This window comes from Python bivittatus, unplaced genomic scaffold (assembly GCF_059951505.1).
Source record: "Python bivittatus isolate LINGU-HERP-01145 unplaced genomic scaffold, Pbiv_v1 ctg000570_np1212, whole genome shotgun sequence".
NCBI classification, from domain to species: domain Eukaryota; kingdom Metazoa; phylum Chordata; class Lepidosauria; order Squamata; family Pythonidae; genus Python; species Python bivittatus.
The window spans coordinates 17,700,863-17,714,384 of NW_028277097.1; the positions used below are offsets into that span (position 1 = coordinate 17,700,863).

At 43.8% G+C, this 13,522-nt stretch overlaps 1 protein-coding gene across 3 annotated transcripts in view; it reads left to right on the top strand.

Annotated features, from left to right (window-relative positions):
- EPG5 (ectopic P-granules 5 autophagy tethering factor) overlaps positions 1 to 13,522 on the top strand; it is a 70,624-nt gene that overhangs the window by 14,268 nt on the left and 42,834 nt on the right. For all 3 annotated transcript variants that reach the window (XR_015798297.1, XM_088152966.1, XM_088152967.1), the window contains exons 8-14: positions 1,926 to 2,040; positions 2,637 to 2,787; positions 3,991 to 4,146; positions 5,876 to 6,033; positions 7,740 to 7,894; positions 9,799 to 9,939; positions 11,888 to 12,055. Coding sequence is in view for 2 of the 3 variants with exons in the window: in XM_088152966.1 (XP_088009092.1) it covers positions 1,926 to 2,040; positions 2,637 to 2,787; positions 3,991 to 4,146; positions 5,876 to 6,033; positions 7,740 to 7,894; positions 9,799 to 9,939; positions 11,888 to 12,055 (1,044 nt within the window). In the remaining variant the exon portion in view is untranslated. The remainder of the gene's footprint in view (positions 1 to 1,925; positions 2,041 to 2,636; positions 2,788 to 3,990; positions 4,147 to 5,875; positions 6,034 to 7,739; positions 7,895 to 9,798; positions 9,940 to 11,887; positions 12,056 to 13,522) is intronic.

A 13,522-nucleotide genomic window follows, 5' to 3' on the forward strand; every position in this document is an offset into this window, starting at 1 on the left:
TAATTGACCAGGGAGGAAAAAATTCACTTTTGGCTAGTGGATTTGTGGAAGGCTGAGTGATAGGTCCCTCACGTTTTCCTGAAAAAGCAAAAATTGGTTTTGAAGTTGAGGGAAAAATAGAGAGAGGAGGACTGTATTTTAGTTAGGTAGTTAATGACTTTGTTTTCGCTAAAGACCAAATGCCACCAATTGGAGCACCAAAACAGAATATTGTGGTGGAGCTAAGAATAAAATAGCTCAGGGGAGTTGAGTCACTTTCACAAGAACGAGTTCCTTTCTTACTACAGACTAGGGTAGGAATGAGTGGAAAATAGATGAGGATTTGCAGGAAGGGTGATCTGTAGAAGACTGTTAAAGATTTTTGTTCCCTAAACATTCAGGAATGGCAAAACAGGGTAGTTCTTTTCCCATATTTGAAGATATGCTGTCAACATGAAGGCAGTGGTTGGGTGCTGAAGATGGAAAATAGTGATTTCTAAGACCTTATCAAAAACAACTGTTCAGTATGTTTTTTTATCAGCAAAGTTTGGCAGAGAGGTAAAATAATTAAGACAGGAGCAAAGTTTTTTGTTTTCTTTTTTTACCGGGTCCCTTCTTTTTAATTATTATATTTTTGAGGAAAGCGGTACAATGCACATTTCATAAACTCTTTTTCTTGCGTTAAGGGGGCCAAGTTGGGAGAACTTTTCTGAGGTGTATTAAGCTCTGGGAAACCTAGGAAATCTAGTTCCCTTAACTCCCTGCCAAGCATTAACTGGAAAATGCATGAAGTATAGTGTTGAATTCTTGGTGCTCAAGGACTACTTATGGACCTTATTGTCTATCCCTAAATTAGTGCATGGATCAGTTGTGGCAGAGAATTTTTTAAGTGGGTGAGCTACTGAGAACTAGCACTACTTGCCCACACAGGGCATATTTCTTATCTACTAGTCCTTCTTCTCAGTCTCTACCTGCCTCCAACTCTCAGTTGGATTTCCATTTGATGTCCAGTGCCATGGCAAGTTAATAAAATGTGTATTTCTGTGAATGGACCTGTGAATGGCTTGTGAGCTCCATTCCAAACAGGCCATGGAAGTAGAAAGATTTGCTCCAGAAGATTTCAGCTAACACATCCTATTTAAAAGTACCAGAAAGAAGATTTTGAAGAAGATGCAGCAAGTTACACTTCCCAGAAGAACTGTTGGGTTCCCATATAGACTGGAAGAGGCAATGGGAACCTGGTGGAAAAGCACCAGGAAGTGGGAGAAAAGTGCCAAGGTGGGAGTGGCCTGGCTTTGATGGCCTGGTCAAGCCTTGCTGGAAAATAAAAAGATGCATCGGAACTGTAGTCCTGGGGAGCCATTGCACAAAATAAGTGTTCCATGTGGGTGTCCCACTTTAGTTCTTCTGGAACTCAACCTGGTCTGGCCAGCTAGACTTTGCGTGGGGTAGATACGCATGGGTGTGCCAATGCATGAGTGGGTGGAGCTTTTAGTTCAGAAAGTGAACAATGGAAGTTCTGTGTTTCTGGCTCTCTGGATGAAAAAAGGAGGTACCCCTGGAGTTGTTGTATGGCCCTCAGTTGTGATACAACCTATAGAGAAGTATTGGAGAGGCTAACATTCACCCCTTCTTCCTTGAGAGTACTCATGCTTAATCTTTTTTGTGAATGTGTGTCTTTGAGTCAGTGTTGACTCCTGGCGACTGTCTGGACAAGCCCCTGCAGTTTTCTTGGCAAGGTTTTTCAGAAGTGGTTTGCCATTGCCTCCTTCCTAGAGCTGAGAGAGAGTGATTGGCCCAAGGTCACCCAGCTGGTTTCGTGCCTAAGGCAGGACTAGAACTTGTGGTCTCCCGGTTTTAGCCTAGTGCCTTAACCACTACACCAAACTGGCTCAACCCTAGCAGTACAAAACGCGGGTTCTTGATTGAGGTTTCTTTTGCCCCAGGATGAAGATCCTGACACTAGCTGGGTTCTTCTTCTCGAAGATGACTTGGTGGCACTTTTGTCTCAGTTCCCCTTCCACGAACTCTTCCAGCATATGCTTGGCTTTGATGCTAATGGTGAGTGACATCATAATGGTAACTATATTAACAAAGTTTTTAAAATTTAATTCAAATGAGGAATGGCTGACATTTCAAGAGAACTCATGCAGGAACATAGATCTCATGGGATTTGATCCAGTATAAATTTTCTCTTTTTCGTTTGTCTCATTTTTTAAGCATTTGTTCTTTTCTTTGATGCTCGCAACATTGTATTTGATGGCGCATTGTATGTGAACTTTGGGGTGTTTAACTGATAAGTTCTGGGAGTGGGAGTACAATATATAAAGAATAAAAGAGGGAAGGGGGAAAAAAGGAAGAGAATACAGCATTCACACATAGGAAGACCTTTGATGAGTTTTCAACAGGACTTTGAAAATGATCATGGTAAGCTCCTTTGGAATATCACTCAGGAGAGAATTGGGGAGGAAGGTAACTTTACACTGAAGGAGCAAATGCAAGACTGGAGTGAAAAACACTTGCAGTGTTGTAGGTCTGGCACCAGAAGCTGGATCTGTGGTTTAGGCTAAGAACTTCAGGAATATATCCTCCCCTCCCCTCCCCCTATCAGTGTACTAATTGGCTGTTTCCATTCTGAAATGCTTTCCTATGGGCAGGCACCTACATTTCTGAGAAAACAACTTCCCAAGAAATGATGAAGATATTTACCTTTGCTAACTCTGTAGTGGAGCTTCTCGCTGTGGGGCTGGAAACCTTCAACCGAGCCCGTTATAGGCAGTTTGTGAAACGGATTGGCCGTCTCATCAGGTGAGGAGCTGATGCCCAGTTCCCTCATGGGCAGAGCCAGGCAGTGGAGCATGATTAGGACAGCAAAAGTAGCCCCTAGCTGAGTTGGCAGGGGCATATGACAAACATAGAACGAGTTTGGGGTAGTGGTGAAGGCACCAGGCTAGAAACCAGGAGATCACGAGTTCTGCTCCCACCTTAGGCACAAAGCCAGCCTGGTGTCGTGGGGCCAGTCACTTTCTCTCAGCCCCAGGAAGAAGGCAAACAAGGGCAAACAACGGTTTCTGAAAGTCTTGTCAAGAAAACCACAGGGACTTGTCCAGGCGGTTACCAGGAGCAAAGACTGACTCGCAGGCAAAAGTAGTCCAAAGTCTTGGGTTGCTGTAGGTTATTTGCTCTGGTCTGTGGTGCCTGGCAGAGGGTCTTGGGCCACCCTCTGTCCCTGCCTTACGTGGAGACAGCCAGTGATTGCAGAAGGAGACCATTGGTAAGCAAAGAACACCCTCATGTCCTAGTGCTTGTCAAAATTTGCCCTGTAATTTTTCAGTTTTCTTCCCCATGAAAGAGGGTTCTGGTTTTTTTCCCCTTATTCTCAGGTTGCTTGAAAATGGTTTTTTTCAAGTTTCATGGTAGTGTTTTGAATTTAACTATTGGAGCTGATGGAGGGTGCCACGGTGTGCGATGCTTGCTTCCAGTGCCTCTTTCTCTCATTGCACGCACCTCCAGCTGCCTCGTCTGCCAAAAAGGCCGAGGACAAGTTCCCTTGGGAGGTCTCCCTTGGCATTCAGGGCAGGCGTTGGGCCAGGGACACTGGAGGCAGCTGTGGAGGTTTGCACCACGACAAGTGGACATTTACCCTTGACCATCTTACCACTATGTGCAAAGTTCCTCAATTAGGGTCTAATCAAGTTCCTTGATTAGGTTCCTTGTTTAATCAAGTTCCTTGGTTAAGTAGTTCCTTGATTAGGGTCTAATCAGGGAACCCTAATCAGGGAACTACCAAGGAGGAAACCCCACCCCCACCAACTCTGCCAGGGCAAGCTTCTGTGTCAAACCCCACACTCACTAGCACTGATGGTGTTACCTAATTGGGTAATGAAACATCTGCAAGCAAACCACCAAGCTCAGAGAGCACGAAAGACCACAGTTCAACCCTGAACTACATCTTTTCTGTTCTCTTGGAATAATTGTGTTCTCTTCTCTGTTTCCCAACTGATCATACAGGATGACGCTGTGCTACGTGAGTGATCACTGGGCCCAGTTTGCCAGCCGTGCCAAGGAGTGTGGCTCCATGATGCAGCCTTACTCCTTCAAGAAGCTGCAAGTGGAGTTTGACGAGTTCTTCCTGAGGGCCGTCCTCCATGTCCTGAAAGCAAAAAGGTTGGCAAAGTTGCATCTTATTGGGTGGAACAAGGCTAATAGTGGGGGAATTCCGGTCAAGGGCAGCATGTTACAAGTCTGTGAAATTATCCAGCTGTGGGAGGAAATTGTCCATGTTGGGAAATTTTCAGCAGGTAGTTACTTTCCAAGGACATGGGATTTTTGTGATGGGAATTTCCTTGCCAGAACTGGAATGCAGACTTTGAATGAGTGGATCTGGCCTTTTACCCACTTTTATTCTTCTCCTTTAATCCTAATCACTGTAGGATTGCTTCATGCTCTTTTCCCCCTGTCTCTGCAGTCATCTAAACTTTACCTTCATGCTTGCTTGCCGCTTCTTGCTCCGGCCTTCATCAGATCCTTAAGATGAGCTATGGACATTTCATTTCATTCTGTCAAGATAATACTTCAGTTCAATCAAAAGTTGCCATTGCTTAGCTCAGGGTTCCTCAACCTTGGTGGCTTGAAGATGTGTGGACTTCAACTCCTTGAATTCCCCAGCCAGCCAATTCTGGGAGATAAAGTCCACACATCTTCAAGTTGCCAAGGTTGAGAAATGCTGCTTGATTTCTATACAATCTAATGCAGTGTTTCTCAATCTCAGCATGCTGGCTGGGGAATTCTGGGAGCTGAAGTCCACACATCTTCAGGTCTCCAAGGTTGAGGAACCCTGGCTTAGCTTATGGAAATGGCAAAGCTGACCAGTTTGGTCAAGGAAAAACAATAAAGACTTTTTTAAAAGACTGGAAGCCTTATATGGACTTTTTGTTGAAAGAAGAAAAGATTGAATTGATGATTTATGGATCTGGGGATTAAAAAGGGTCAAAGTGGAAGGGGAAAGAATAAAATGGAATTACTCAATAGAAGGAAGGGTAGAAGTCATAATTCTATGCTTTCTTTTTTCATTTCTTTCTCTTTTTCATATTTTCTATATTCTTATTTTTCTTAATCTTTTAATTTTGCATAATCTTATTGTATTGAAAAATTCTAATTAAAAAAAAAAGTTTCTGTTGCTTCACATCAGGAGAGGGTTACGTCATCTTGCATAATCTGGACATGTTCTGCTCCACCTTCTTTTGAGCTGGCTATCAAAAGAAGGCAATTAGAGTGTCCTAATTCTGCTACTAGGCTTTGGCAGTCTGTGTATTTATGATAACAGAAATACACTTTTCTCTGGTGGAAAATAATGTGGGCGATACCTCATTCTTACTTCCTACAGATCAGACCCGGCTAGTCTTCCCTAATCTGGTCCGCTGCAGAGATGTTGGACTACAATTTCCATCATCCTCCATTGCCATGATTGTTGGCTGGAGGTAATGGGAGTTGAAGTACAATTCTGAAAGAATGTGTTTGGGGACCTCCTGAGTTGACAACAGCAGTCTAGCTTGATCTGAAACAGCTTTATATATGCAGAGTTTTGCAATTAGATTCATGTTTGTATGTGTTTTGAGAGCCCGTCTTTGGTATTTGCAGTACAACTAAGAACCAAATGATTTGCCAGACCCTTGGAAAAATGATGCATGATCCTTTTCCCTACCCAAAGAGTTTGTGCAAGAGGAAAGATTTTAAAATATCTTCCTTGAAGAAAGAAGGACAACCTGCCCTCTTGTTCCTCCATACCATAAGCACCATGCATGCCTCCAGCATGACAGTGGTGAGAACAGAGAATCATGGCACATTTTTTCTTTCTGGGCTAAATATTTCCTTGTTGGCTTCCAACCCCCTACAGACTAGGGGTCTGGCTGTTCATGTCTGAGATGCCTTATGGGACACTGTCCAGTGATATGCTTTGGAAGCTGTTCTCCATCATGCACTGTGCCGAAAGCGAAGACCTGGAGAAGTTCAGTTCCACCATGCAGCTGGCGGAGTGCAAGCGCAAACTCAGAGGTGGTGCCTCTTTCCTTATTCTTCTGGGGTGGAAGGGCTTGGGCAAGGCATATCTTCCAGCCTAAATTGGAAAGGGTAGGCCATGTGCTTTTGATGCAGATGTTGGAACTGGTGCTTGGAACTAGGGATGTGCAAGGCAATATAAAATTGGTTTGAGTTGATCTCTCAGATATTTACTTGCTATTCTATTCCATCTGTTTTGCTGTGTTTTTTAAAGCAAACCAAAGGTCATACACAACTTTCTCGAATAAGAGCTGTTTTCTCAGTCTGTGCTGTTAATGCATGTCTCATAATTTATGCTTTTTGAAACCAGATTTCCATAATTTATTTATTTTTTTAAAGAACACAGTTATCTACAGTATACCTTCTTCTTCCCAAATATATACTAGCAGATTTTGCACAATTTCTTTCCATGCCAGAATGGAAAGCCACCATGTCAGATTTCACTAACAGTTCGCTTTCATAAAAATCATTGGGGCTTTTCTTTTTTCCCCCCAGCATTTCTGTTTAATGTGCTGGTGCTCAGATATGAAAGTAGCAGCAGAATAGTTTGTGAACCATCATAGTTGCTCCAATAGGTGAGCTGGGCCAGGTGCTGATTGTGGTTTTAATTAATGAATGCTCACATTTCTATGCCACTTCAATCAGTCGACTCTTGAGCAACTTACAACTCTGTGAGCACATAAGAACATCGGAATAATAAGAACATATAAACACAGGTTAAGAAGTATAACAAAGTATATACCATCATTCAACCCTCATATATACTATCACCAACCATCATTTATCCTGGATAATGCTCATTCTGTTCAACTGTGGATTTGTCAGATGCTGTCCAAAACTGGCTTCCCAGAATTCAGAATTTGCTTCTTGTAACTCCAGCAGTATTGCTAAAGAACAGGAGAGAAACAAGCTTTCCTTTGGGTAGCAGTTCAGATCAGTATATTTGGCATCTTGGAGTAAGATTTGAGACTGTTTTTTAATAGTGGATCTTTCTGGAACTCTTTTGTGACTTTCAAGAGAGATGCACAACTTCGTTGGCTCTGGGGCCTGCACTGTTAACATGAGGCCACAGGAGAGCTGTGGAATGAATCTAATACATCACCAGAGGAGATGGAGCTGAATTTTTCAGGGGGCAGAATGATCCTCTTAAGTCTTTGCCCCTTAAAACCTGCCCACTTTGACGGGGGGGGGAGCTTTTAAGAGGCACGTTGTCTTCCATGCACCCACTTTGCCCCTTAAAACTCCCTCCAGATCCATAAAAGAGTATTGTCAATATGTCCCCCTTCCCTTCCCACTTTGGGATCTCTTGAGGTTCCAGATGGGATGCCTGGAGGTTGTGGATTGTCCACCCATAGTTCATTTGATACTCTTTCCTGGATGTTTGGATCTAGCCAGAGAGCCAAGGCTGCTAGATACGTTTCTGCCTTGATACTGTGCCATTAGGAAGACATTTGGTTGAGGTTAAAGCTATTCTACAAATGAAGCCCTTTATTTAACCAATAATAAAAGTGCCTCTCTGTCCTTGTTATTATGGTTATTAGAGTGCTTTTCATTTGAATTACAAGTTATTTTGTTGGGTTTTACTGTTTTACCTTGCTCGTTGTTTGGAGTGTCATGTACTGTTAGGTTCCCCTGGACAGGGGGCAGGCTAGACATATTTCAAATAAAAGAAATCAAAAGCCTGGCTTTGGTGCCCCCCACAGATCCGACCCACCTGGAGACGTTTGAGCGGTATCTGCAATCGATGAACAGCTCCGAGGAGATCTGCCTGCTGACCACCTTTGCCCAGATGGCCCAGACCAAACGGGATGACCTTGATGAGGACTTTGTGAAAGTCGTGGTGCTGGAGATCTACGAGGTGAGCAAGAAGCAGGCGGAGGTGGGGAAGAGAGCGGCTGTGGGGAAGTGGGTGGGATCCCCTCTTGAGAGTATTTTCGGTGCAGTGGTTGCAAGGCTAAGCTGCAGAGCTAGGAAGCATGTAATGCAATGTTGGCCTAGATTGGGGTTGTCCTAAGTGATGCTTAACACTTGTGTTTGGGTTCAGCTGCTGTGCAGAGAATGCTGTTGCTTTTAGAACTGTATCTCTGTTCCTTCACTCCACTGTAAATAAGGGACTGCCAGAATTCAAGGTGGCAAGTAGTTGCCTTTGATTGTTCTTTTGAGAATGATAGTAGCAGGGGCAATGGGTAGGGTGGTAAAGGGAGCCCAGGGGATTCCAAAATGGCAGGTTAGGTACCAGTTGTCCAAAATGGCAGGTTAGGTACCAGGTTAGGTACCTGCAAGGGGAGGCATTGTGGGCAAGAGCGGGTGAGAAAAAGGAAAAGCTTTGTTTTGTTCCTTGCTTTTGGAATAAATAAAAGAAATAAAAGACTTCCAACAGGATTTGGTCCGTGTGCTGCCAGAGTTCACGTCACCCCCAAAATTACCCTTGCGCTATCTTAGCTAAGCTTGGTGAAAAGAGAAAAAACAGCAGAAAGGGAAAGATGCAGGATCAGACAAGACAACAATACTGTGGTGTGATAGTTAAATTGTTGGACTAGGATCAGTGAGGCTCATTGATTGATTTGGGGCAAACTTTCTATCTCAGCCTAACCTGTCTCATGGGGAGGTTATGGGGAAGAAATGCTACTTGTGATGCTTCTTAGGAGAAATGCAAGATATGCATCTGGTGGATGGATAAATGCATTCTTTGTTTACTGATTTGTCTATTTTTAGCCTCAGTTACAAAAAGGTGGTGGAATCAGCTCTTAATGGAAAAGTGCAGCTTGCTCTGCTGTATGTAGACCTTTCCAAGATGCCTGCAAAGCAGGTCCTTCTAGACAGCTTCCAAACATCCATTTCTCTGACTCGAGTACCCTTCTCTTATCTCGCAATGTGGGGCAGCTAATTCTCATCCACCTCACCAAGGTATCATAGGGAGTCCCTGAGGACATGTTGGTGAAGTCCTATAAGCATTTCTGCTATGAACTGTGGCCATGGAGCCCTGTGCAGTATTTGAGATGCTCAGATGATGAAACAAGGGCCCTGTAATAAGCTGTTGTCCTGCGGAGATGTTCTGTGCTAGACACAAGCCAGCCAATGTTCTTTCTGAGAATACTCCATTCCTCTTTTTCCATCTTCCTTTTGCAGCTGTGCTTCATCATCCAGTGTCCATGCCCTGGCCTGACTCAGTGGGAGTAAGTGTGGGGTTTGCTCCCTGTTTATATACAGCCAAAGCCCAGATAAGCAGGGATTAACACCAGACAAACAATCAAGCAGAAAACAATACCCTAATCAAGGAACTACCAAGGAGAAAACCACACCTCCACCAAAACTGTCAGGGCAAGCTTCTGTATATAACAGGGAGCAAACTCCAAGCAAGCAACCAAGCTCAGAGAGCACCAAGGACTCCACAGTTCAACCCTGACCTACATATATTATCTTCTATTGAAGCACATGTGCTAACAGCAGTTCTGTCCTTGCTGAAGGATGCAGTCCTGAAGCAAGATATTTCTCCTCCTTCTATTGGAAATGACTACCCATTTGCAGTTGTAACTCCCCCAGCCCCCTCTCCCCCCAATAATTCCCCAATCCTCTGCCAATATCAATGGAGGTGGAGGCCATCATGTCACCCGTCAGGCCCACTGTGGTTCCCAAGCCTGGAAGAAATGAAAACCTGGGCCCTGTAGACCCTTTAAGTAGCAGATATTGAGAAGGGTATTAAGTCTTGGTTCAAGTTTGGGAGAGTGTGTTTCTGAAACTTTCATTTTTTTCTCCCCTCAGGTTTCTTATGTCAGTCTTTCCACAAGAGAAACTTTTTCGAAAGTTGGCCGAGAGCTTCTGGCCGCCATAACTGCTGTCCATACAAATATGATTTCTGTCCTGCTGGACCGAGTCAGAGAGACTATTGAAAGAGTTGGCATGGTAAGAATCACTGTAAACTTTGAGCAAAGCCACAAGTTAACTCAAACCACATCCAGAGCAAGCATGACAACATTTCTATAATTTTGAAGACATAGGAGCTTGTACGTTTAAACTTTTCCTCCTGGCTGATACATTAGGTAGGTATTTCCCTTCAGAGCAGAGTAAGAAGATGCCTTAAATAAAATCTAGTCAACCCATAAATTGATTAACTGTTTGCCATCAAGTTGTTGTTGACTCTTAACAATCCCATAGATAGATTTTCTCCACGACGATCTGCCCCTAATCTGGTCCTTCAGGTCTTCAACGATGCACCCATCACCACTGTAACTAAGTCCCCCTGCCTTCCTGCTGGTGGTCCTCTTCTTCTCTTTCCTTCCATCTTTCCCAGCATCAGAGCCTTCTCCAGAGAGCTGGGTCTCTGCATCTTGTATCAGAAGCAAGATAATTTGAGCCTGGTCATTTGTGCCTTGAGTGAGAATTCTGGGTTGATTTGTTCGATGATCCATTTGTTGGATCCTATAAAACAGTACAGAAACCCATTCTTGTTATCTTTGGATAAGTGTCTTCCCACGTAAATATTCTTAAACGGCTTCTGCTGTTTGGTTTTTTCCTAGTACTTAGACAGAATTAATCATGTGCTGGATATTTTTTCCACTTTGACTTGCCATGTGTATGAAGTGAGGGAGGGAACATTGCAAATGGTTTGCAATGTGGGAGAGAAGAACGCCACTGGGCCTCTGGGTGGGGAGTTCCCCTTTCCTTGTGGGTGGCTGACCTTTTTCTCTCTTTTTCTCCTCTCTTTTAAACTTCAAAAAGGCCCTGCGTGCCCCATAGCAAGCAAACAGCGCCTCATTCTCTGTAATTATTGCTAAGATCATGTGACCCTACAACAGAGGGAGGGGCAGTGGCAAACACCTTTTTTTGCAGAAAATAATCAAGGCTGGGTCATGACCCAGTTCTAGCCAAAATCCTCTTTTTTGTCATTTAAATATTTTGGTTTGGAGCAGCAAATTTGCTCCATGATCTTTGTGCCCGCACTTCAGTTGTTTGTAGCATGGTGTGGGGGTTAAGGTGTTGGGCCTGGATCCGGAGAGACACAAGTTTGTTTGCTCATTTATATCATTTATATAGCTGCCCATCTCACATAAGTGACTCTGGGCAGTTTACAGGATTAAAAACAGACAGACACCCCCCCCGCCCAAAATATGACCCCTCTGGCACCCAAGGATAAACAGTTAACTATTAACCACCCATAGTAGCAGAGCTAATCTCCACCCTGCCCCAAATGCCTGGGGGAACAGCCAGGTCTTCAGTGCCTTGTGAAAGGCTAACAGGGTTGGGGGTGTCTGAATCTCCGGGGGGAGATGCTGTTCCACAGGCATCTGAGAAAGCACAAGGTTCAAGGCTCCATGGAGTGACTTTGGACCAGTCACATTCTCTATCCAACCTACCTCACAGGACTGTTGTTGTGGGAGTAAAATTAGCAGAGAGCCCCAGGCAAGCCTCCTTGAGTGCTCAGAGCTCTCTGAGAAATATAAATTTAGGAACAACAGCAATAACAGCAGTTCGTTTTTGCTTCTGAGATGGTTTGCAAGGAACTTCAGCCTCACCCCCAGCTGGGGCTATCTTATTTTATCTTTAAGAAGTTATTAAACGTTCCTTGCCTTCTGCAGCATTTCTAATCTGTTTGAGTTGCCCCTGAGGGCCGGAACCTTGAACAGATTAGCAGAATACACTGATGGAAACCAGTGCCTGGAGAAACACAAGGGTCAGTCTTTCTTAGTCATTCAGAAAAAGTTATTTCTCTTTGCCTACTCATCCTATAATTTTGTGAATCCATCTGGCCCAGGTTCTCTGTGACATTTCCAGAGAAAAGATGCCTTTAAAGATGGTCTTCGTAACTATATGCAATTCTGTCCTCATGTTTTTCTTAATTTTTTCTTGCTAGGTTACTCTTTATTTGTTTAAGGAGCTGCCAATGCTTCTCTGGAAACCATCTGCTTCCGAGATCGCCTTGATCCGTGACTGGCTTCTGAATTACAATCTGAGGGAAGTCGAGAATAAACTTGCTTGTGTTATCCTGGAAGAGATGAATTGGGGCCCTAGTGAGCAGCACGTACGTCTAAACTTGAGTTAGGGAAGCAGGCAGTTGTGTTTATTTTAGCAATAGCAGAGCATCTGTATAGCTCAGGGTTGAAATGTTGGGATCTTGACATTCACTGACCTTAGTTTTCCTCTTGCAAACATTTCTTGCCAAGCATTTCAAACGTTACCTAGTTTGGTAATGAAATGTTTGCAAGAAGAAAGCAAAGCTGAGTGAACACCAGAATCCCAGCATTCCTTCTCTTCTCCTCTTCTCTTCTCTTCTCTTCTCTTCTCTTCTCTTCTCTTCTCTTCTCTTCTCTTCTCTTCTCTTCTCTTCTCTTCTCTTCTCTTCTCTTCTCTTCTCTTCTCTTCTCTTCTCTTCTCTGTCCTGTGCTATCCTATGTACTACCTCCACAGTATAAATTTCTGTTCTCATGGCAACAAGCAGGATAGTAAGAAGCAAAAGCTACACCAGGCCTGCACACCTTGTAGAGGGGAAAGGGTCACATTGATAAATTAAAAACCACCACAGGCTGCAAAGGGGTGCCTGGCATGCCGATCAGCTGCTCAGCGTCTAGCAGAGCAACAGCAGTGCTGGAGCTGGTGGCCGGGGTGAGGCTTGAAGGCCCTGATCTACACTGACCTTAATGACTTGCAATAAACCTGGCAACTAACACAGACCGAAAAAGGAACTTCTGTTTCAACCAGCATTAAAGTTTAACTGCACTGAATTAAATATAGATATGTATGAATAGGTTAGGTTTATCACTGTCCCTTTTTTATTCCATTCTGGTTTGGGATCAACTTACATGCACTTTCTCCAGTCACCTGTTCTTTGTATGTCATTTTTTGCAGGGATTTTCCTCTAATGCAGTTTCATTGCTTTGTTAATTGTTAATGCTTTCCTTCCGTTAAGTTTTCTCCTAAAAATTTTTATGCACATTTTCTTGATTTAGAAAACAGTGTTGCACATGTTGAGGAGAGGAGAGGTCCATGACCTAAGATCTCAGACCTGCTCCAAAAGTTGCTGCCATCTTGAACTTTTTAATGGGGGAAGTTATTAAGTGCCAAGGGTGCAGTTCTGTTCACTAAGTGGTCTGGGGGCTCAGATGAATGTTTCCTCACTCATCCTGAAATGCCTTGGACCCAGCCTTCTCTGACCCTCTTTATTTCTCTGGGTATCTGAACGATTGCTGAGCACAGAGACAGCCTGTAGTCTGAAGTGCTAGATCTTAGAAAGAATGGAGTCAGCGAATGAATTCAGAGGAGAGATCTTTCTAAAAACAGTGCTCCTTAAGGTGGCATGTGAACATGGCTTCTCCCTGGACACGCTGTTGTCCCTGCTCCAGACACAAGGCTGATATTACTCTAGGACATCTTAACCTTTCTTCTGCTTTTCCTCTCAAATGTGTGGTTGGCCTGGGGTTGTAGTTTTTTGCTGCTTTGCAAGGCTAGGCGAATCTCTCTGTTGTTGAACGTGCCACGAGGTGGAGTGAAG